The 22,991-nt window shown below is 54.4% G+C and overlaps 3 protein-coding genes across 6 annotated transcripts; 2 read left to right on the top strand and 1 right to left on the bottom strand.

Annotated features, from left to right (window-relative positions):
• The first annotated feature begins 40 nt into the window (after positions 1 to 40).
• CCDC103 (coiled-coil domain containing 103) lies at positions 41 to 4,291 on the top strand. Of its 4 annotated transcripts, none has more exons than XM_041725975.1 (4): positions 41 to 117; positions 1,090 to 1,241; positions 1,790 to 1,922; positions 2,806 to 4,291. In XM_041725975.1, the coding sequence occupies exons 2-4, from the start codon at positions 1,099 to 1,101 to the stop codon at positions 3,256 to 3,258; spliced, it is 729 nt and encodes a 242-aa protein (XP_041581909.1). In that variant the 5' UTR covers positions 41 to 117; positions 1,090 to 1,098; the 3' UTR covers positions 3,259 to 4,291. The 4 variants fall into 4 exon arrangements, with proteins under 4 accessions (XP_041581909.1, XP_041581910.1, XP_041581911.1 ...); XM_041725976.1 differs by having other exon boundaries at positions 76 to 147; XM_041725977.1 differs by having other exon boundaries at positions 88 to 117; positions 1,096 to 1,241.
• FAM187A (family with sequence similarity 187 member A) lies at positions 4,292 to 5,566 on the top strand. Its single transcript, XM_041725973.1, has one exon. It carries the CDS (start codon positions 4,328 to 4,330, stop codon positions 5,564 to 5,566), a length of 1,239 nt encoding a protein of 412 aa, XP_041581907.1. The 5' UTR covers positions 4,292 to 4,327.
• A 706-nt stretch (positions 5,567 to 6,272) lies between these two features.
• Positions 6,273 to 15,672, bottom strand: LOC121474205 (glial fibrillary acidic protein). The gene is made up of 9 exons (XM_041727110.1): positions 15,186 to 15,672; positions 14,244 to 14,304; positions 13,954 to 14,049; positions 12,925 to 13,086; positions 11,426 to 11,551; positions 11,005 to 11,225; positions 10,367 to 10,410; positions 8,517 to 8,602; positions 6,273 to 7,845 (listed from the first exon to the last, which is right to left on the bottom strand). Exons 1-9 carry the CDS (start codon positions 15,647 to 15,649, stop codon positions 7,804 to 7,806), a joined length of 1,302 nt encoding a protein of 433 aa, XP_041583044.1. The 5' UTR covers positions 15,650 to 15,672; the 3' UTR covers positions 6,273 to 7,803.
• Between the last annotated feature and the right edge of the window lie 7,319 nt (positions 15,673 to 22,991).

Here is a 22,991-nt window from a genome sequence, read left to right as displayed (position 1 = left end):
GGCTGCTGGAGCAGTTGCTGAGCAACCACGGCGGCTGGGCGTGGTCTACGCCGAGCCGTGCGGTTCTGGTGGTGTAACTGAGTATTCTCAAGGAAAGCAAGGGAATCTAGGCCTGAGGTCCTGGGGTGAAGGGCTGGGGGGCAGAGGGTTAGTTGTTCTCTCTCATCAATGACTGGGGAGGGCTCAGAACTGGACAGGAGCCGGGACACCTGAGTTCAGTTCCCGGCCTACCCAGCCCCTCCCCCTCCTGGCCTACCGCGCTGGGGTAGAGGAAAAAGGCTCTATGAGGTTGCTAGCAGACCTCTTGCTTCCCTGCCCTGTTGATGATGACACCACCACAAAATCTAGCTCAACGCACCGAAAGTCTGAGGTTCAGAGAGGTCTCATAGCAAGTAAATGCCAGAGCCACTACTAAAACCTGCATAGATGATTTCCCTGTAGAAGGATCAATCAGCCTCACATGCAGAGGCCGCAGAAGTACCGGGGCAGAACTAAAGCCATTGCTCAAGTGACCTGTGCTCCAATTGGTCTGAACAGAGGGATCATTGAGCCCCTTCTCTGCCACTTCTGCGTGATTTCGTACTTAGTCCTTGCATCTGGTTTGGGTGAAAACTATCATTCCCCATGACAAAATTTAAATGATGGGTGAAATTTCATCCCTCGGCTCAGGAGCATAGTTAACAGTAGTTCTGCTTTTGTGGAAGGCCCTTTGTCATAGCACCTCACTATAGAGTGAGCCCATGTGGAAGAGAGAAGGGACTTAGTTCCAAGATCCAAATGTCGCGTCAGTGGAAGCTCCAAAATTGAAATGCTTTCAGAGGCAGAGAACAAAATTACCACTGGAAGCCGAACTGCAAGTCAGAACTCTGTGTTCTATTTCCAGTGACAAGTCTTAAGCAACTCCTCACTGTGCAACTCAGCTCCCCTCAATAAAGTAGTGGAGAATTAGATTGTTGTAACACCCTCCAAAATAAGTAGAAAGATATTCAGAGTGCTTTGGGATCATTTTGCAGGCTGGCAAAAAATGCAGACACGTCCTTCCCCCTGATACATGTCATCCACAGATGTCCATTCCCTTTGCCTTCCTAGAAACAGGCCATGGAAAGGAATGACATCATCGACTTCAAGGCCTTGGAGAAAGAGCTGCAGGCTGCACTCACCGCTGATGAGAAATACAAACGGGAGAATGCTGCCAAGTTACGGGCAGTGGAACAAAAGGTGGCTTCCTATGAGGAATTCAGGTTGGCTTAATGCTGTTTTTCTCAGACCCTCCCATTACAATGGATGATACTGGGTAAGAGCATGTGCTTTGAAGTCAGACAATTCTGGTGTCAGTGCTGGCCCTGCCTTCTGCTACCTGTGTGATTTATTTTTCTTTAAGATTTTATTTATTTATTCATGAGAGACACATAGAGAGAAGCAGAGACATAGGCAGAGGGAGAAGCAGGCTCCTTGCAGGGAGCCTGATGCAGAACTCGATCCTAGGACCCCAGGATCACGACCTGAGCCACCCAGGTACCCCTACCTGTGTGATCTTATGCAAGTTATTTAACCTCTTGAAGCCTCTGTTCCTCGTGTGTAAAAGAGAATAACCTATTTTACAGTTAAATAAATTATTACATGTAAGATTTCAAGCACAATATCTGGCACATGGGGGGTGCTTAAAAACTGTCAGCCACTGTTGCTGTTAGGTTTCACTGGTAGGTTTCACCTCTGTTAGGCAAAGTCCAGCCACCTCACATCCACAGATAGCAATGAGACTATGCTCCACTCTGTCCTTTGCCCACAGGGGTATTGTCCTTGCATCACATCTGAAGCCACTGGAGCGGAAGGACAAGATAGGAGGAAAGAGGACTGTACCCTGGAACTGTCACACTACTCAGAGAGGGACCTCTCAGGATGAGGCCACTGAAATCACCCAGGTAGGTGAGGCCTAGCCTTTTCAGACCAGTAGGATTCTCTGCGTTGAACCTCCAATCTGGTCTTCTTACAATACATAGTTCTTGTTAAACCGACAGAGGCAGGTTTCTGTCTCCAATCCCAGAAAGAAAAGCAACTAGCAGATGATGAGGGTGAGTTAAACTGGGCAGAACAAGTCAGAAAGGTGACCGGGCTGGATGGCTCAGTGGTTGAGTGTCTGCCTTGGCTCAGGTCATGAGCCCTGGGGTCCTGGGATCGAGTCCCAAGTCAGGCTCCTTGTAGAGAGCCTGCTTCTCCTTCTGCCTGTGTCTCTGCCTCTCTGTGTGTGTCTCTCATGAATAAATAAATATAAATCTTTTTTTAAAAAAAGGAAAGGGAAAGGTGGGATAGGCAGGTCTTCTCCACTCACTCCTTTGACTTGTGCTCCCAGATCAGATTTGAGTTGCTTTGCCCCCGGGTTATATAGTATATAGTGTAATGAACCTGTGGCAATGTTAAGAGAGACACCCAGTCTGTCAGATTTTTAACACTTGCCTTGAATTCCTTTTTGTCTTTCTGAGGTGTTAACCATCCCCTCTGCCCTGCTCAGAGAAAAGCCTGACTTACACTCATAGAACAGGGCTAGGTCCACATTCATCAGTGGGAAAATCGTGGTACACCTGAGATTCTCAAATCATGTCCTGGGTTCCTTGGGCCCTCCTTCCCTATGCCACTCCCAGTTCCCTGATCTGAAAACCAGGCTCACAGGGACCACAGCCTACCCAATGCTCAGAGAACAACACTAGAGCTAAGATGAAAACCCACAGGCTCCCCTCGCTGTCACTGCCTCATTGGCACAGAGCAGCTGGAAGAGCTCAGGACTTCCTGTCTTTCCTTGTGATCCAGGTGAAAACACTTTTCCAGCCTGAGACCTCCGCAGAGTTCTACCGTGATTGGCGGCGGTATTTGCGGAGTGGGCCAGAGCGCTACCAGGCCTTGCTGCAGCTTGGAGGTCCAAAGCTGGGTCATCTCTTCCAGACGGACGTGGGGTTTGGACTTCTAGGGGAGCTGCTGGTGGCACTGGCTGATCATGTGAGGCCAGCTGACCGGTTGGTGGTACTAGGGATCCTGCGCAGCCTGGCGGGCACCGGGCGCTTCACTCTGAACCTGAGCCTGCTGAGCCATGCGGAGAGAGAGAGCTGCAGAGGCCTGTTTCAGAAGCTGCAGGCCATGAGTGCTCCCAGATCCACAAAGGGGGGCTTCAGCCAGGCGGAGTGGGGTCTGGAGGAGCAGCCTGGTGTGCTCCAGGAGGAGGAGAGGCTCCTGAAAGAGCTGCTAGGGGTATACCGGGTGGATTGATGGGGTCAGTTGCCTTCAGAGGACCCCAGTGGCCCCTGAAAGAATTTTTTGTTTGTTGAAGGGGGCTCTTCAGGACTGTAATGAGAAGCCCACACCTAATCCCCATCTCAACTTGGAATTTTCAGAGCAGATGCAGGAATCGAATCTTCCCCATTTCTCAGGGCACCCTGGAGGCTCAATATTCTGTACTATGTAGATCAACAGGATGGACAAGGGCCCAAGAACTTGAAAGAATTTTGCTTGCCATCCTTAGAGTCTACCAAGCCTCCCATAGGCCCTGAGAGATGAGTGTGTGCCCAACCAAATGCTGGCTATACCCGTTGAAGCCTCTATTCAAAATAATAGTAGTAGTAGTAATAGTAATAATAGTAATAAATAAGAAGAGGAAAGAAAAGAAAAATAAAAAAACAAATTCATTCATCTTCCATGGTAAACAAATACTGATCTCCACAGCTCTTAACAGGAATACCCCAAGCCAGTGAATGGACATTTAATTGGCAAATAATCAAATGCTACCTCATTGAGGTATTCTATGTTCCTCAGGGGCTCCTCAGGGAATTCCTGCGCTGGGGAGCCTGGGAAAGCCCCAAGCCATCAGCTTAGGTCTGGCCAGCCTCCCAGGCTTCAGATGGCCAGATGTGCAGGCAGGTGGGTCTTCTTCAATTCCTGGATTAACCAAAGGGAAGACCTTTCCACTAACCAGGCAGGCAGGGCCTGAAGCAGGAAGGCAGAGATTTTCCTGTTCTGGCACCTGTGCCCTTCTCATTCCGGTTTCTCTTGACCCATTCTTGGGCGAGTGCCAGTGTTCTAGAAAGGGGAGAGAGGGCTAGGTTCTAGAATGGTTTTCCCTCAAGATCACATCTGGAACATGAGAAGGGCATCTTGTACATCAGCTGGGAATAAATTGCCTGGCCTTTGGCCACTTCCTCTGCAGATTCTTGCTTCTCTTCCTGGCTGCTTAATTCTTTCTCATATAGATACCCGCTCCTGGAAGTGATTTCTAGAAGTCCTGTAGGCCTTTCAGTGCCTTGGCTTTGCCCTGCCCCCCTGACCATTGCCTCTTGTGGGCATGAACATGGCCCACCCCACTGTGCTCCTGTGGGTGTGGGGGAGTCTCCAGGCCTTTGAACTTGTGGAGAAGGAGAATATTTTTCAGAGGACCCCTTGCCCAGCGTTTCTGATGTTTGACAATGCAGCCTACCTGGCCGACATGAGCTTCGAGCTTCCGTGCCACTGCAAGCCTGAGGAGGTGTCTGCTGTGGTCTGGTACTATCAAAAGCACCTGGGCAGCCGCCACACCAAAGTGCTGACAGACTTCGACGGGCGGGTGCTGACAGAGGAATCCCAGGTGCGTGTGGGCAGCGACATGCTGGTTCGTTTCAGCATCCGCATGTTCAGCCTGTTGGTTTTCCGGGCCCAGCCTGAGGACTCGGGCTTGTATTTTTGTGGCACCCGCAAGGGGGACTACTTTTATGCCTATGATGTGGACATCCAGAGCAGTGAGGGAATGGTGGCCACCTTCAAGGACCAGGGCCAGGAGCCCATTGCAGATGAGCACCGCGGGAGCCTCCACATCTTCACCACCTTCTGGGAGTGGACCCCTTGTGACCGCTGTGGGGTGCGTGGGGAGCAATGGCGCATTGGCCTCTGCTACTTGCAGAGCCCAGATCTCTCCCCACGTTACCACAAGACACTACCTGACGTGGTGTCCTGTGGTTCACAGGCTGTGCCCAGAAAGCTTCGGGCCCAGACCAGGGAGCATACACCCGAACTACTGGTCCAGAGCTGTGTGGTGCCCTGTGAGAAGAAGGTTCAGGACGGCCTGATGGCCATCTTCAGCTATGTGGCCAAGGTGGGCAGCCGGCCCTGGGTGCCTGAGGTCCCCATTCAGTTCCATGAGCAGAGGCTGGGCCATGGACTCATTATCTCCTGTCCTGGGTCCCGGCCCGAGCACGCTGTGGCCTGGGACAAGGACCACCAGTACCTCTACCGCACACAGTACCTGAAGGGTGTCAACAGGTCCATGAGAGTGTTCATCGACCACGGCAACCATCTCCACATCCGTTTCACCCAGCTGAGTGACCGGGGCATCTACTATTGCTGGCGGCAGGGGGTGCGGGTTGCAGGGTTCCGACTGGGTGTTGCATCTCGGGGCCGCTACCGGATCTCATTCTCAGACCCGGAGACTCGCTTTGCTATGGAGCTCACCCTACTAGGCTACCTGTTCATCACGGCTGTCTTTGTCACCATTCACCTCTGTAGGTGCTGCTGTTACTTATTTCACTGTTGTCCCAACTTCTCCCCTTAGATCCCCCTTTTTTCCCACCTCTGAAGACCAGCTGTGCTCAGATGTGTTTGTTAAATGATGCCGGATGCCTCTGGGTGGGCATCCCAGGCTGGGCTGTGTGGCAAGGGGGTGTGTGGACAAATCTGTTAGTTACAACCTGCTCCTGGCAGGTGGAAAAGCCTGAGGCAGGTGGGAGATGGGGGGCTGAGGCCAGTATGGAAGTAGCTAGGGTGCACGTCTTCCAACTTCACGCTCAGAGAAGGAAGAAGTGAACCTAGTATTTATCAAATGGCCTTTTTGATGCTGGAACAGTGTTTGAGGTGCTTTATTTTCTTGTCTTGGAGGATTGCTAAATAGGCGCTGGTTGAATTAGGGGTAGCAGGGAGAGGAAGAGGGAGTGGGGGAGCCTCATATATGTTCTTGTCTCCACAATGGCAGGTTTGAGGGAAAAGGTAGAGACTAGTACAGGGGAAATGGGTGAGGAAAGTGGAATTCAACATCAGGGTTTTTCCCAGGGCTAGGGACTGAGTGAGAAGAGGGGCGGGGGGCACCAGAGCTGCCATGGGGAGCATGGTTAGAGCTGGGATTTGTCATGTGCCTGCTGCTTGGGGGTTTGGGGTCCCAAGATGATCAGCAATAAGAAGCAAGTTGAGTCTTGCCCAAGGCTACTTCCTGCCCTCTCCCCCAGCCCCAGCCTCCCCTGAAAAGATCAGAGTCCACTCTGGGAAAGGCCACAGCAATTGTCTTTATTTACCTTAGTAAGTAAAGGCTGCAGTGGTACCCCGAGGGTTAGCAGCAGCGGGTGGCAGGAGGGAGTGAGGGGAAGGGCACCAGGTCTTGGAAAGAGGGAAGGACTCTCACTTTTCTGGCCTTGGAGGGGTGAGAAAGACCCTGGAGCAGGCCCTCTCAGCCCTATTTGTGGGCACAGATAGTCCTGTGCCTGCCCCTCACCCCCAGTCTTCCCATGGAAAGCAGAGCACAAACCAGTCTTCATTCGGTTTGTGCCTCCATTCCCCAAACGATAAAATATAGTGCTACCTACAGTATGAGGGTACATTTTGCATTGGAGTAGGAGGGGAACCACAAGGGCCCTTGGGTTAGGACAAAACAGCAGGTCACTGGAGGGTGGGAAGTATCTGATGTAGGACAGTGGCTTCACCCAGCAGTGTTACTGGGGTTGGGAGGCAGCAGCTACAGTGGCTCCGAGGTCTGGGTGGGGGAATTATGCAGCAAGGAGGGAGGCTTTAAAATAGGAACAAAGTGTGCCCTGCCCCTGGGGACAGCAGCCCCTCTCTCTAGTGTCAGCATCTTCAAGAGGATGAATCACTTCCTTGATTCCCATGACCCAGAGGCCAAGTGTATCTGGTTGCCCATAACCCCCTACTACGATGTCTAGCATCATCCTAACTGCCTCCTCTACCTTCTCCTCTTGCCTCCCCTCCAGCCTTATGGAGGGAGGATTCCTGGGCTTGACTTCTCTGTATCCAAGCTAGGGGCCAGGCAGCCCCCCTCTACTCCTTCCCAGCACCCCATCCCTCTCCACTTACACTATAGATCCTCCAAGTGCTGAGAATCAAGCTCCCACACGCCCATGGCATGCCCAAAGCGTGCCCACATGTCAGCTCAGTGGGACTGAGACATTTGAATTGTCACTCAGGAGGCCCCTCTGAGATCTGGGCAGGCCAGGCATTCTGTCTGGGGACTACTCCAAGTGGCAGGATGTCCCCACCCAGTCTCAGACTGCTCAGGGTCAGTCTAGAATAAGAAACCTCTGACCAGGGCTATCTTGCCCGTGGGGAGTTGCCCTTCCTGTCTGAGTCTCTGTTTTCCTCCTACAGCCTGAGGAAACTCTTAAGGCCCACTTCCCAGATACCCCCAGGGACCTCCAGTTCTGGCAACAGTTGCCATGACAACAAGGATTAGGGCTATGGAGGGTGATTTATTGGGTCCCCTGACCTCAACTTCTTCCTCCCACAGTTCTAACCCAAGCTGCTAGCCACACCCCTCCAGACCACCCCTTTGGGTGGGGAGTGACTTGTTAGTTGGAATTATTGGGTGCAGGGTGGGTGCCCTCTGGCAGGCCTACTACCGATGGAGCCTAGAGCAGCAAGCTAGCATAGAGGTGGAGGGATGAGGGGAGCAGCTGGGGCAGGTGGGAACTCAGGTCTGGGGAAGTCAGCTATAGAGGAGGGGCAACAATCCCATCCGCTCAGACCCCTCAGGCTGTGTGGGACATGGGCCACCAGGTGGGTCCTGCTTCACATCACCTCCTTGTGCTCCTGCTTGGATTCCTTAATGACCTGCAGGGTACAGAGAGAAGTGCACAACAGTTAGGGGCTCACACAGACATCAGGTCCACCACTGCTAGGCTATGCGACCTTGGAGAAATCCCCAGTTTTCCTGGGTTTTTCTTTTCTGTGATAGTAACCAGAACCCCCTCACGCAGCTGCCAGGAAATGAGGGAATACTTGCAAGCATTTAGCACCATGCCTGGCCCATGGTGAGCTGATGTGGTAAGTTAGCTAGCTGCTATCGCTGGCGTGGCAAGGAGGGGCTATGCCAAATCCCCCCTTCCTGTTCCTCTGGCAGGTTCCTTTTATCAAGCTGGAAATTGAAAGCTGGGAGTGAAAGCTACTAACTTTATTTTCCTTCCTCTCTCTCCCCAGGCTAGAGTCTGAGGGCACCTGAGTCTGAGGGTACCTGAGTCTGAGGGCGAGACAGGGAGAAAGTCCAAATCAGGACTCCATCCAGTGGCCTAGACACCCAGGGTCCCTAGAACTGCCAGTGGAGGGGATTGGGAATTGAATTATATCCCGGTTCCTTCCCCTCTTCCAGAGCCTCCCTGGGAAGCTCTTCTGAGTAATTGAGAACCTTCTATGTGCCAGTTCAGGCTTTCTTCCAAAGTCTGGCCTCGAAAATTCCTGCAGGCAGCCAGAGCCTGATAGGGCCAGAATCTCAGATCTGACCTTACCTCTCCATCCCGCATCTCCACGGTCTTTACCACGATGTTCCTCTTGAGGTGGCCTTCTGACACGGACTTGGTGTCCAGGCTGGTTTCTGCAGTCATGGGGACAGGAGGCCCCTTGTTGGCTCTTGGGCCACTAAACATCCTCCCCCACTCCCAGCTTCCCTATGAAACCCACAGTTTTGGGAATTGAGTATGAAAGTCTGTCCAACCAGGCAGAGAGGGCTAGGCTCTTTCAAGGAGGCTGGAGACCCCCCAAGTTCCCACAGTGCTAGGCAAGACCTAGCTGTTCCAGCCAGTGCTTTGCTCACTTCCCTGGCCTGGCTGCATTTTGGTCCCTCTGCCAGCTCTGACCTGGCACCTGGCTTTCTGACAACCCAGTGCTGTGCCAAGGAAGGAACACACGGGCTTTGAAATCAGGTAGGCCAGAGCTCGAGTCTCAGCTCAGCCTCAAGGCTGTGAGCAAGGTAATTTACCTCTCCCAGCCTCAGTTTCCTAATCTGCAAAATGGGGGTGATGGTATCTACTTCTCTAGGTGGGAGCAAGGAGTCAGTTTACTGAAATAATACATGTTAAGTGCCTAGCACATACTAGTGCTCAATATACACGGGTCCCTTTCCTGTTCCCCTTCCCTTCTACTTCTCTCTGCCACTTCTCTGGTCCCTACTGACCCTTTACTGTTTGGCACTTGGCAGTATTACCTTGACCTGCTCTGCCTGGTTAAACTTCCGATGCTGAACTGAGCCCCAGGACATGCAGATCTAGGGTTCCTAGATTTCTAGAGCAGAATTTTTTTTTCCCCTTAGATAAGAATCATGTGAGGGCCACATACAAGTAAGAAGTAATTTAGTTTTTCCCCCCCTCGGAGAGAAAAATGCAATATGTCACTCTCACTAATATTTAAAATTAAGAGAAGGGAGCATAAAACTTTATTCACTCCAAGAGCAGCAGTCTAGGGGGAAATACTCCTCTGGGCTGAATCAGCACTGAGCTGAGCTGTGGAGGCTCAGGGACAGATGTATCGAGCAGAGAACCTGGCCACCAGGCACGGCAAAACCCAAGGGGCCCTCCCACTGATGGGGAAGAGGTGAGGCAGAGGCTGGCATTTGCTCAGAGGCCCCAGAGCATCTCGTCTGAGCACCAGAGGATATATCACTTTGAACACCAGCCAGCTCTGCTAGTTTAACCAACATTTACCCTGTGCCAGGTCCTGGGCTGGGCACTGAAGTTGCTGAGATAATGACACAAGCATGGCCCTTTAGGGAAACCCGAGAGGAGGGAGCCCAGGAGGGCAGGGTAAATGGGCCTGGTGAGGCTCGCTCCCTGTCAGGCTGAGAAATGCACCGTGTCAGAGGCAGGCTGCTAACCGAGAGCCGGCGGGGCTCCATTTACAATCTGGTGAGCCTGTATTGGTATAACTTGTATTGTGAGGCTTTTGAGATGTCTTGTGACCTTGTGACTTTCCCCTTCTTTGGTGCTTTTGCCCCCTGTAGTGACAAGCAGTTAAAAAAAAAAAACAAAAACATAAAACACTTAGATGGGCAGAGCTTGCTCAGGGATCTGCAGACAGGACAGAGATGGAGACCTTCACCCAATTCTGCTGTAGGATGGGGTGGCAGGGTTAGGGAATGGGACACAGGGCAGAGCAGGACAGGAGAAGCTGCAAGCCCCACCTGGAATGCTCTGAGCTGCTGTGTTCTGGCTGGAAGCTCTGCGGTGAATTATGTAGGCCCCCAAAGAGAGCCCTGGACCGGACCCCTTTGCCCTGGTCCTCAGCCCCAGGCCAGAGCAGCTGCCCACATGGGGGGAGGGGGCAGGAATCCAACACCCTGCCCACAAGGCCCTGCTCTACTGACCTCGGATCTGCAAGTTGGAGAAGGTCTGCACGGGAATGGTGATGCTGAAAGATAGCAAAGGCAGAAGAGTGACCGGGCTGTCCAAGGACATCCTTGGGGCCAGGTCCTGGTCTAGGGTTATCAGGACAGCCTCCAAGCTCTTCTTTTTGCCAGGAAGAGCTGAGCCCATCTCCTGGCTTTCCCCAGCAGCCTACATGCTCCCTGGGACTCCTAGAGTCTGCAAGGGGCTTGGGTGTTGTCTGCCAGAGGCACATCTCTGTTTGAAAGAGTGGAGGCCTGGAGGATGGCAGAGGGAGAGAGGAAGTGGTGAAGAAAGTTCTGAGGAGGCAAAAGAGAGGGTCAGGGGAAAAGTCCAATCTTCATTGGGAGGGTGGGGAGTAAGCCTCTTAGTTTGGGGGAGGTAACCCAAGTCCTCACCCTATGACCTCACCAACACCAACTGAATGGACTCCATTAATTCATTCACCAAACATTTGTGAGTACCTACTGTGTGTTAGGTGAGCACTGTGCTGGGCACTGGGATAGGAGGGGGCACAACACAAACTGAATATGACAGTCCCTGACGGGAGCAAGGAGACTCCAGGGAGGGGCAGCAGGGAGGACACCCCTCCCCAACCACGCCCCCGGTGGCCTCTCACCGGTTCTCCTCGCCCTCCAGCAGTTTCCTGTAGGTGGCGATCTCAATGTCCAGGGCCAGCTTGACATTCAGCAGGTCCTGGTACTCCTGCAGATGGCGGGCCATCTCATCTTTGAGGTTCTGTCCCTCCTCCTCCAGCCGGGCTAGTGCCTCCTGGTAACTCGCCGCCTCCCTTGCATGGCGCTCCTCCTGCTCCCGCATCTGCCTCTCCAGGGACTCGTTCTGCAGGGTGGAGTCGGCAGGTGCCTCGGGGAGGGATCACTGCCCGCCCCCGCCTGATCCCCAGCCTCCCCTGTGGCTCCCCGCCCAGTAAGTGTGCAGCGCCCCTGCCCTCCGTCCGGTCCCCGTCCCTGGCTGGCAGGTCCCCCAGGCTCAGGCTGGCGCACCAGCATCTGCCCCGCTGCGGCCCTGCCGGCGCTCACCGTGCCGCGCAAGGACTCCAGGTCGCAGGTCAAGGTCTGCAGCTGGCGACGGTAGTCGTTGGCCTCGTGCTTGGCCTGGCGGAGCAGCTCGGCGTTGCGGGCAGCGGCGTCGGTCAGGTCTGCGAACTAGGGCGGAGAGCACTAGTTCTCTGTGGAGAACTGTCGAGGGAGCTGTGCGGGCTGGTGGGTCTCTGGGAATTCAGGGAGATGGCCAGGACCCCAGGCTTGGTGTCCAGATCTCCCTGGGACTCCGGCCCTGGGTGGGATTATTCCCAGTGACCGTGTCCCATGAACAGAAGGCAAAGAAGGTCCCTGCTAGGGCCCCGGCAACTAGCACAGTGCCTGGGCAGGGAGTGAAGAAACCAACGGTGCTGGCAGCAGAATCCAGAAACTCCTGTGCTGGCAGCCTTCCAGGAGCCTGAAACACCCCCCCCCCCCCCCCGACCGTGGACAGGGGTTTCTGGTGAGCAGTACCCTGGGTTCTAAAAGTCCTTTCTCCCCCAGCTGGCAGTGAAGCTCTCATGGCTCCATCAGGCCTTGACCTTCTCAGAACCATCACTGGCTTCTGCCACTCACACTCCTTAGCTCGGACGCTGGGCTGGCATCTCTGGGCCCCTGCCTCTCTGTGCTTTCTTACCCTCGGAATGCCTCTCCCCTCTTCTCTTCATGTTCTTTGGCTGCCAGTCTTTCCTAGCCCAAATGCCCTCCCTTCTATGGTATGTTCCCCATGTCGCATATAAGCTGCCCAGCAGTGTTCTCTCTAGACACCATATTTGGGTGCATATCACATCTCCCTGGTTTGACAGGTCTCTGTATCCTGGGCAGTGCTGACATGCAGTGGATGCCCAGTGACCCAGGATACAGACAACAGAGGCATCAAGAACGCAGGCTCCCAAGTGTGATGGCTAGGGTTAGACATCCAGCTCTACCACTTAGGAACTGTGTTGACTTTGGTCAAACTAGTTAACCTCTCTGGACTTCAGATCTCTCATCTGTCGAGGAACACTACTTTCTTTGTAGTAAGATAATGTATGCAAAGCACAGGGCCTGGCATACAATGTTGGCTAATAATAGTAATAATAACAATAATAATGATAGTAATAGTAATAAGTACTTATTGGAGGAGCATATGGGGAACGCAGTCGGTTTAGCATCCGACTCCTGGTTTCAGCTCAGGTCATGATCTCAGGGTCATGAGATCCAGCCCTGTGTGGGGCTCTGCACTCAGCCTGGAGTCTGCTTGAGATTCTTCCTCCCTCCCTCCCCCTCTGCTCCTCCCCCTGCTCACACTCTCTCTCAAATAAAATCTTTTTTAAAAAGTACTTATTGCAAGTAATGGTGACTGTGTGACCCTGGGCAAGCCCCCTCATTTCTCTGGTGAAGGTCAATGACCTGGAGAGGATCCTCTCCCAGCTTCCCCAACCCTTGTTCCCTGATTCTCTTGTATAGAGCCAGTAGGGCTCCCTGGAGGAAGCAGCCTGGCCCACAGTCAGCGCTACCTTGGACCGGTACCATTCCTCTGCCTCATGCATGTTGCTGGATGCCATGGCCTCGTACTGCGTACGGATTTCTCTTAGGGCTGCTGTGAGGTCCGGTTTGGCCACATCCAGCTCCACATGGACCTGCTGCCGGGCCAGCTGCTCCTGGAGCTCCTGCACCTCCTGGCCAGGAGAGAAGGGATGCCAGGGCTTGGGGCCTAGGCTGCAACTGGCATTTCCCCACAATATCATGCCCTTGCCTGCCTGCCCCTTGGACACTGATGTTAGCTAAGGGAAATTGGGCAGTCCTAGTTAGAGGAAGTGGCACAGGCCAAGGGAGGCGGAGGGTAGTTTGGGGGCCTCAAGGTGTCCTCCTCCCAGGTTCCACCAGGCAGGAGCACTGAAAGTGTGCCTGTGTTCTTATGGAGAGCAACTGAGTCCCTGTGGTGTGGGTGTGTCTGCAGGGTCCCAGGTTCCATGGCATCACAGATTATGAATCTATAATCTGAAGTCAGATCTCAGTGGTGTCTTTTTAAAATGAATGGCTCACATTTAAATGGAGACAGGTGGCAGTGGGGGTGATGTCAGAGAGACTAACTATGTGACCTCAGCAAGTCACATATCTGGGCTTCGGCGTCCTCCTCTGTGAAAAGGAAATAATACCGGAAGGGTTCCTATCACACAGGGCTGTTGTGAAATAAAAAATGGGGTGGGGCACCTGGGTGGCTCAGTGGTTGAGCGTCTGCCTTTGGCTCAGGTCTTAATCCTGGGGTCCTGGAATCGAGTCCCACATCATGCTCCCCATAGGGAACCTGCCTCTCCCTTTGCCTATGTCTCTGCCTCTCTATGTCTCTCATGAAGAAATAAAATCTTTAAAAAGGGGGGGGGGCAACAAGTTCTGTTATAATTCTTAGTAAGTGGTGTGTGTCTATGGATTTCACCAGGGGCTAAGGATGCTTTCTTATCTCTATGTCTGTCTCCCCTATGCCTATTTTCTTTCTGTCTGTCTCTGTCTCTCTCTATCCATTTCAATCTCTCTGAGGGTCTTACCTCATCGTGGATCTTCCTCAAAAACCGGATTTCCTCCTCTAGAGACTCAATCTTCCTCTCCAGATCCAGACGGGCTAAGGTGGCTTCATCTGCCTCCTTGAGCAGGGAGGGACAAAAGGCTGCTCTGACCCCAGACTCCTTCTCCCCACTCCCATGTCTTGTCTGGTCCCTCCTTCTGTGGCTGGGGAGAGCAGCACATTGCTCTGGAGGGCTGGGCTTAGGGGCTGTGTGAGTGAACTGCCATCAACTCTTTACCCCCCTCCCCCATCCCTCCTCTCCACCCCCCTCACCTGTCGGTAAGTGGCCAGGTTGTTCTCAGCCTCCAGCCTCAGGTTGGTTTCATCCTGGAACCTGGGGTGGGGGGACACATTCCCGGGTGTCTGCCCCAATCTCCCTGGAGGTGGCTGCCAGAGAGACCCCCACCCCTACCCCTAGGCCCAGTGGAATGGCAGGAGGAGTGAAGGGCAGAGGGTCCCAGACAGAGCCTTGGCCAGAAGGGTGAGCAGATAAGGGCCTGTGCTTTAACTCATTACTAAAGTGCTTTATCAAGGTTGGTGCACCTGCTCCTGCTCACACAGGCGCTTTCACCAACATACACTCACTGCTGCATGCACACTCATCCTCCTGTACTTGAGGGCACACACGCCTGCCCTGCCAGCTCAGCAAAACACCATGTCCCTGGGGTTTCCTCTGACCTTTGGAAATAGGTTTATTAGAATCTCTACTTCACAGCACCGCAAGCTAAAGTGGCTTGACCAGGATCATAAGCTGGTGACAGGCAGTATCACCTGAGTTCCCAAGCCAGGCTCACCTGCTCTTTCCCTCACCTCCTCCTTTGCCCCAGAGCCCCGTCCTCCTAGTGAACACCAATCTTCCCTTCCCATTCCTCCACTCCACGGACCTGGGCTCTGCAAGGGCACCAGGCCCAGCAGCAGCGAATGAAATATGAAGACCCTGCCTATGGGGGTCCCTGACTTTTCCCACATGGCTTTCCCCAAAGGGGAGGTGCTGAGAGCACTGTGGCTCCTCTGCAAGAGGTCTTTGGGAGTCAGATCCTTGGGACTCTGGGCCTCCTCCCATCATCTTGGGGAGCAAGGACGGCCCTCCCCTCCCAGAGATGGATAAACAGAGGAGCCAAGGATCACAGAGTCAGAGACCGGCCTGAGGTCCTGGGCCTGGGGGCGGGCATCTTCCCTGCTCAGGAGGTCCCTCACCCCGGGCCCCCTCCTCACTTCTGCCTCAGGGTGCCCAGGTCCTGTGCCAGATTGTCTCTCTCGACCTCCAGCCGGGCGCTGTTGGCAGTGAGTTGGTCTAGCCGCAGCCTTAGCTCTCGCAGCTCGGCCTGGTAGACGTCGGCCAGCTTGGTGGGCTCCTTGGCCCGCAGTTGGTTCAGCTCAGCAGCCAGAGCCTTGTTCTGCTGTTCCAGGAAGCGCACCTTCTCGATGTAGCTGGCAAAGCGGTCGTTGAGCTCCATCATCTCGGCGCGCTCGCTGGCCCGCGTCTCCTTGAAGCCGGTGTTCAGTGCCGCGGCCAGGGAGAAGTCCACCCGGGGGAGCGCAAGCGGCATCCGAGCCGCGGAGAGGGAGAGGCGCGGGCCCGGCCCCAGACGGCGGCCAGAGCCCAGGCCTCCCCCCGCCATGTCCGACGAGGAGACGTAGGAGCGGCGAGCGGCCGAGGCGACCCGTCTCCTCTCCATGCTGGCCCTGCCCGCTCCCGGGAAGTGAGGGCTTTATGGAGGCGAGGGCTGGCCTGGCACGGCCCCAGCTGCCCCTGGCAACGCCCCCTGGCATGGCCTGAGGGGGAGGGGCTGGGCCGCAGCTCGCGGGGGGCGGGGGGGGGCTCCTCTCACCCCACGGAGGTCACTGTGCCAGGGGCTGGGCCTCGTGGGCACGCCAACCCCAGCCGGGTCACAGACAGAGGTGCTGGTGGGCGATGCCTGGGGCCTGATGCTCCATCTGCGGCCCTGACCACTTAGGCAAGGAGGCCCTTTCTCTGGAAGTTGGGCCAAGAGAGGGCTGGATTAGATGACCTCTGACCCGCTTTCCACCGCTTTCCACCTCTTAGATCCCATGAAGCAGGCCTTCCCGGCTCAGCACTCCTCCTAGTGCCTGCTAAGTGCTGGAATTTGCTTACAGCAAATGTGTTCCATACTCTCAAGAAGCAGCCCGTGTTACAGTGCTGAGCCCCGATCCTAGTGGACTGTTGGACTTCTCTGCTCTGAACACAGGCGTCCTGCATTCCTGCTTTCTCCCCCTTCCCCGGAGGTCTGGGGCTGTGGGCTGGAACTGGTACCAGCCCTTTGTCTAGAGGGTCATTTGAGGCCTCTGTCCAGCAGTGGGGGAGGGGGTGAAGGAAGGGACATAGAAGTTTTGAAGGGGCAAGAAGGGCAGGTGTTGGACTCCCTGGCCTTCTCCCTGGACCACACTTAAGCCCCTGCCTCTGTCCCACCAAGTTCACTTCCCCCGTGCCTGGCCTCCCTGTACCCCTGCCTGGTACAGACAGCTGCACAAAGCAGTTATGGATGAGCTGGCTGTCCCAGCTCCCATCTTTGTTGCTCCATCCCCCAGTTTCCCCACCACCCCTCACCTCACTTTCACACTGGAGATTTATCTCCTTTGAGTTCCCACACATCAGGCTGAGAGGATGGGAAACGCCTCTGGGAATGGGTCATTTTGGGAACCCAGGAGCCACTGGGTCCATATTAGGAGCCCAGGCTGGCGTCTTGTAGCCTGACACTTCAGATCCATCCACCCTTCTCTTCTGATCCCATGGGGCCAGAGCCTCACCCAGGCCCCTCACCCATCTGTGTCCTTGGATTTCTGGGAAGCCTTCCTCTCCCCGCCCCACTGAGGCCAATGCCTGGGCCTCTGATCCCTTCTCCTGGACACTTGCTGAATAGAGCCTTGTTTTCCACCACTGGTCAGGGCGCCACATGGAGAGGGCAGCCCCCGGGGGGCTGTGCTGTTTTTATCCCAAGATGCCAGGCTGTTAGGCAGAGTACAGCCCAAGCCCCCAGCTCAAAGAGCTTCTCGGAAGCATCTGAGGGGGCCCCGGTGGCAGTGGGGAGCAGGCTCTGTGCCCACCCCCGACCATTGTGTCTGTGCCAAGGTGAGTCATTCAGTGGGCACAAGGCAAAGGCCCTGGTAGGGGGGCGGGGGCCAGCCCAGCACTGCAGACAAGGCCTGGCTGCTTGCCCCCTCCCCAGCTCCCAGAGCCAGCTTACACCCCTTAGCTCCAGGCAGGGCAATGCCTCTTACCCCACGCTGGGGAGACACTCACCACTTGGGCATGTTATGGGCTGCCTGCCTATGTTTTTCCCTGTGAGTCCCAGCACAGAGAGGAAAGGTGAGGGTCCCTAAGTCTTCAGCCATACCTGATGCTGGAACCTGAACAGTAACAAGTGGAGGGGACTTCTGGGGGAGGGGATGCCCTGTGACTTTTGATCCTGTTGTGGCTCAAGGAGCTGGGAAATGTCAGAGGCATTAAAGGAAGAACAAGATGGGATAAACCCTCTTCGCAACTACTCTCTGTGACTGGGAGGGGGTGTCCTAGCTCTTGAGGCAAGTCACAGTATGCAGCCTTCTCTCTTTGTTCTGGTGAAATCTAGTTGAAATGAGTGTAAAGCAGTCTTGAGGGGAAAAGATGGAACAAGAGCAGGAAGGGCTTGCCAGTGACTCAGTGACTTGTTTGTGTGTGTGTGTGTGTGTGTGTGTGTGTGTGACCCAGGCTTATATCAGCAGCAGTAGCAGAGAGCCCCCTTGCCCCCGCCCTTTAGCCCCTTCAGCCACTTCCCTGGACCTGCTGCTCCGTCTTCAACCTCCATCTGACCCAGACCCATTCCCCACCCTCACTCCTTAACTGTCCAAAGATGTCCACACAAGAACCTGAGAGGTAGACAGACATGGTTGTGGTTGTCTGCCAAGCTTTCATTATTTTATTTTATTTTTTAAAAGATTTTATTTATTTATTCATGAGAATACACAGAGAGGAGAGAGAGAGGCAGATACACAGGCAGAGGGAGAAGCAGGCTCCATACAGGGAGCCTAACGTGGGACTCGATCCCGGGTCTCCAGGATCACGCCCTGGCCTGAAGATAGCGCTAAACCGCTGGGCCACCCAGGCTGCCCCAAACTTTCATTATTTTATATTACACTTTCATGGTAGGAAAATCAGAAAATATAGATAAGCAAAACGAAAAAATTTAATTAGCCATGATTTTGCCACCTGGAGATAAACACTACCAGATTTCCCCCCATATATATAAATTCTTTTTTTTAACCAGTGAGCTCATGCTGTACAAATTATTTTGTAATTTGTTTTTTTTTACTCAGCAATATGTTGTGAACATCTTTCCATATCAATAAATATTTATCTACATCATCATTTTAACAGCTGCATGGTTTTCCACTGTATGTGTTAATTTACCCAAGCCCTATTGTTAGACACACAGTTGTCCCCCCCTCTCCCTCACCTCCCTCCCTCCCTTTCTCTCTCTCTCTCTCTGTTCTAGATTACACTATGCTGCATAGTTGCCCCAGGCAGATGCAGTTCCCAGCCTCCACGACTACTTCCATCCTCCTGGCCTGGCTCAGGCCCCATCTATATCCTTCTTCTCCTGCTTCCCTAATCTAAGGGCCTCAACCTCCAAAGTCTCAAGCCAATTCCTAGACTGACTTCTGCATAAATAGCAGAAAGCTCCTGGCCTTGGAGAGAGGATGCCTGGATGCCTCTACTCAGGGCCTTGAGTCAAGCCATGCCCTGCTTCAAGCCGAGGTGGGGACAGGATGGTCTCTCACCCCTATGCCCCTCCCCTGCATCAGAATTGGCCAGGATGCCCTCCTGCTTCCTGGAACAGATCAGTACTGCACGTGGCTTCAACCCACCAGCAAGGGTGGCCAGCATTTTCTAAATTTTCCAGCCTCTAATTCAAACCACTAGATTGCTGCCCACCGGCTCCCCTTATGCCCTGGTCTCATTCCCAGTGCCTGGCACATCATGGTGGTCCACAAGCATGGGTGGGCTGAAGAGAACTTGGGTCTCTGGTGGACTCCTTGGCTACTACTGAGCCCATTCATCCCACATGGGCCCCTTCCCTAAGGAAGGGAAGTAGGCCCTGGTGGCCACTAGATGGCAGTGCTCAGCTGCCCAGGTTAGAGCTGCCTCGTGTCCACAGGGAGAAAGCAGGTCTCACAGCTGCAGGGAGGCATTCTAAAACCCAAATTTCTCTCACCTAGAGGGATCTAGACTTATTCTTTAGAGTTGCTTCTAAATGCTATGACAGTGCCCTCTGGAGGCAAGCAGGGCCATGGCCATTCAATAGTTATATGATCTTGGGCGACTTCAGGAACTTTCTCTGAGTTTTCATTTCTACACCTGTAAAATGGGGACCTTGCTTACAAGGTAGCGCTGAGGATAAATTCAGTGAAAGCTGGACACAGGAGTTGCTCAACAAATCACAGCTTCAATTTAATAACACTTACCTGGTGCTTTACCTATTTCTGTGTTAGCGATAGGGTGGTCCTGGAGGGGTACGTGCTGGGCCTGCCAGGAGGCACTGCAGGGTCTTGTTGACTCCGCCAGGGGTGGGCAGGGAACAGTGTATAGGTACCGCCCCAGGATGGTTACCTGGAAGTGTGGTAGGGATGCAGGTTTGCAGCCGCCAGTGGAGAGAAGGTGGGAGGCAGCACCATTTGCCCCTAGACCACTAGTGGTTTGTGGCTTTGGATCTGCCAGGGAACACATGGGAGTCATCTCTACCTGCTCCAGGGGAGCCTCAGAGTAGAGGCTTGTTACCCAGCCTGCTTTCTCACCTCCTTGACTCCCCCCTGGGACTCTCAGTCCCTCCACCCTTGCCTTTCCCCAGCCAGAGACTGGAGGCCCACAATTCCATCAGTTTGAGAAGCTCTTGGTGTGTTAACATGTTCCATGGCAGTGAGTCTCCCCTGCAATCTCAGCCTGAGGCTTCCCAAGGAGAGGGGCCCCCGTGGATAGGGACTTCCTGATGTTAGGATCTATGTCTTCCCATCAGAATGGAGCCTCCCTAGGATAGGGTTCCTCAGGACACTCTCTTTTCTTCTGAGGGAGCCCCCATGATGCAAGCACCCATGGTCTGCTCTCAGATGGGAGCTCCTCGAGGGCAGGGGCTTCCTCCCCCTTCCAAGTGGGAGGAGGGCTGCCTTGGGCCAGGGGTGGCTCCTTCTGCCACCTGTCAGCCTCTGCAGAACTGGCTCAGCTGGTGAGCAGTGCCCAGCTCCTGTGGCTATAGGAGGGTTCCTGGATGAACCCCCAGACTCCTTCCCCTTTCTTTTCCCTGGCCTCTTGTCAGCATGTTGTCAGAGGCATCAGCTCCCTTACCTCCACAGCCTCAGGGGCCAGGCTGCTGCATTGGGGTTAATAAGCTTGGGCCTGTTCTCTCCAGCCCCCTCCCCCAACCCTCCTGGGCGCTCCAGCCTACCCCCCACTTTCCAGCCTCTAACCCCAAGACCTGCTTTTTAATTGCTTTCCCTGATCTGTTCTGCTCCCTGCTCCCCTCCGTCCCCCTGCCTGACTGCGTCCCTCTGGGAGGGCGAGAGGTGGGGGCCAGATGTGTCCCTGGTGGGAGGAGAGGGCTGGCTGGCGGGCAGCCTGTTATTTCCAATCCAGTGGTCCTCCAAATGGACAGGATGAGCCAGGGAACAGGGGTGGAAGGGCTGCGGCTGATCTGGGGCGGGGGTTGGGGGACTGGCGCTTAGGGAGAGCTGGAAAACACAGCCATGGTCTCCAGGACCCCGTGGGTGACTCTGGTCCCTTCCTCCCCCCACAGCCTCAATCCCAAGCCCTCCGAGGTCCCTCATCACTAAAGAACCACGGAGGAGGGGAAGACAACCATAAACTAGACTCTGCCTGGGACCCAGGATCCCCCAAACTTACCTAAAAGCCAGAGGGATGTTCCTTGGAAAACCTGGAGACAGATGAGCAGGGGTGTGAGAAGGAGGACTCTCGATTTAGCAGCTGCCAAGGGGCTCCCTGTGTGGTGTCAGAGCCCCCCCACCCCAGTGGGAGCCAAGCAGATGGCTGGGGGTGGGAGGACCCAGAAGAGAGAGTCCAGTCCCCTCCCCTTGACAGGTCCCAACACCGAAGGAGGTTTGGGCTTCCACTCAGGTGACAGGGACAGGACATCCTGACTCCCTCCATGAAGGGACAATATCTTGCTCTCTGTGTCTGCAGCTCCTGGCACTGAGCCTGCTCCTCTGGACTGGGCAGGACTTTGTACCCTAGGGTGGGGCCCAGACATGAGCTTCAGGCCTGAGGTGGGCACAGAGATGAATCCAAAGGACCCACAAAGGGAGCATTTCTGAACTCCCAGAAGTGGAGTGAGGGACTCTGTGCAGACCCCCAACGTGGGCGAGGCCTGGTGAAGCAGGAAGAGGGGCCTTAGCCCAAGCTGGGCCTGCCATGGATGAGGGAGCCATCGATTGCTGCGTCTCAAGGATGACTCTTTATGTAAGAACAATCCAATCTCAGAGCCTCATCGCCGCCCACGGAGGTCAGCTGGGAACTGGCTGTCAGCTCGCTGCCCCCTCAGCCCCTGCCAGCTCCCTGTGAAGCTGGGACCAGCCAGGCTGCCTCCCGGCCAGCAGGAAACCATGCAGCGAGCACTCTCAGCCCGACCTCCTGTGATTGAGGGCAGGAGCCACACGTGCTTAACTCCATTGGCAGAGTCTTTGTACATTTAATGGGTCACCCGAGAGCACATTTTGCACCGTGGAGCCACAAATGTTTGCTGAGCCAATGGCCGGTTGCAGCGCAACCTTGTCAAGAGTGACCCTTTCCAGTTGCCAGCTGCCCCCAGCCTAGGCAAATTCTGCCTCATGCAATGGACCCCGTTGTGGGAGGATTGCCCTTCTGGCCCTCGTTACCAGCAGCCTTGTCCTGTGCCTGCTGCCTCGGTGCTTGCAGGGGGTGATGGCGACCATCAAATGAGATAATATATGTGAGGGCCCCAGGAAACGGGCAAGTTATTCAATTTGAATCCGACCAGCGCTCAGCGAGGCCTCCTAAGGTCAAGGCACCACGCCAGGCCGCTGGGGGCTACAGATGTGAAGCTGTGACTGCTTCTGTGGGAATCATGGCGCACCAGGGGAAAAAACTCATTAAGACTAATTGGAGAGGCGGGAACCCCAGGCTTGCGGAAGGAAATGATGCCTGTTCCCTTCTAGAAGGAAGCAGCTCAGTGTCATGTACAGAACCAGACCCTGGTCTTGAATCCTGGCGCCGCTGCTTCTGTCTAACCCTGGACATGTTCTGTTAACCTTCTTGGGTCTCTCTCCTCATTATCCCTCATAAGGTCGCCAAGTTTTGTGCGTTGCCTGCAGCCAGGAGGGACCCCAGTGCTCCTCTTATGTGTTCTCTTCTCCAAAAAGGAGGCAAAACTGAATGGGGCAGGGCTCACCAGGTAGAGGGGGAGGCTGCTCCCCCAGAACAGCAACGACTCACTTGAAATTAGCAGCATTATTTACACACTGCTCACAATGTGCTAAATACCTTTAACATGTTTGTTTTCAAAAGCAAGTTAAACACAGACTCCTATCATCCTGTTTACACGATTAATTCATTCAGCCAGCCGCATCTTCCTAGAGAGACAGAGGTAAACTTGGGTTGAACCATCACAATCCAAACGAGTGCAGAGGAAACCCTCGAACTGGGGTGGGAATGGGGCTTCTGGAGTGCAGGGAGGAAGACTGCCTGGGGGTTCAAGCAGTCAGGGCTTAGCCTAGGGCCTCAACCGAGCCCTGGAGCCCCTAAACACGGTCTCAACAGCAGGACTGTTAGCAACCTACACCCAAAGCTACAGAAGGATGGAACAGGCATGTAGGTATGATGGCTTCTTTACCTGCTCAGGAGCAGAGGCGGGGTGAGGCCTCGGAGTAAAGAGCTAGGTTCACCCTGAGACCCCCACCTAAGGTGGCAGGAAGAGGCAGTGGGGGGCATATTCTATTCTCCAAAGTTTTCGAGGTCTGCAAGAGTGGGGAAGTGTTGTTATGCTGTGTAGGTGTCCA

Source organism: Vulpes lagopus, chromosome 12, assembly GCF_018345385.1.
Source record: "Vulpes lagopus strain Blue_001 chromosome 12, ASM1834538v1, whole genome shotgun sequence".
Classification (NCBI taxonomy): Eukaryota; Metazoa; Chordata; class Mammalia; order Carnivora; family Canidae; genus Vulpes; species Vulpes lagopus.
The sequence above is the reverse complement of the archived record's forward strand: the minus strand, read 5'-3'. Positions and strand labels throughout refer to the sequence as shown.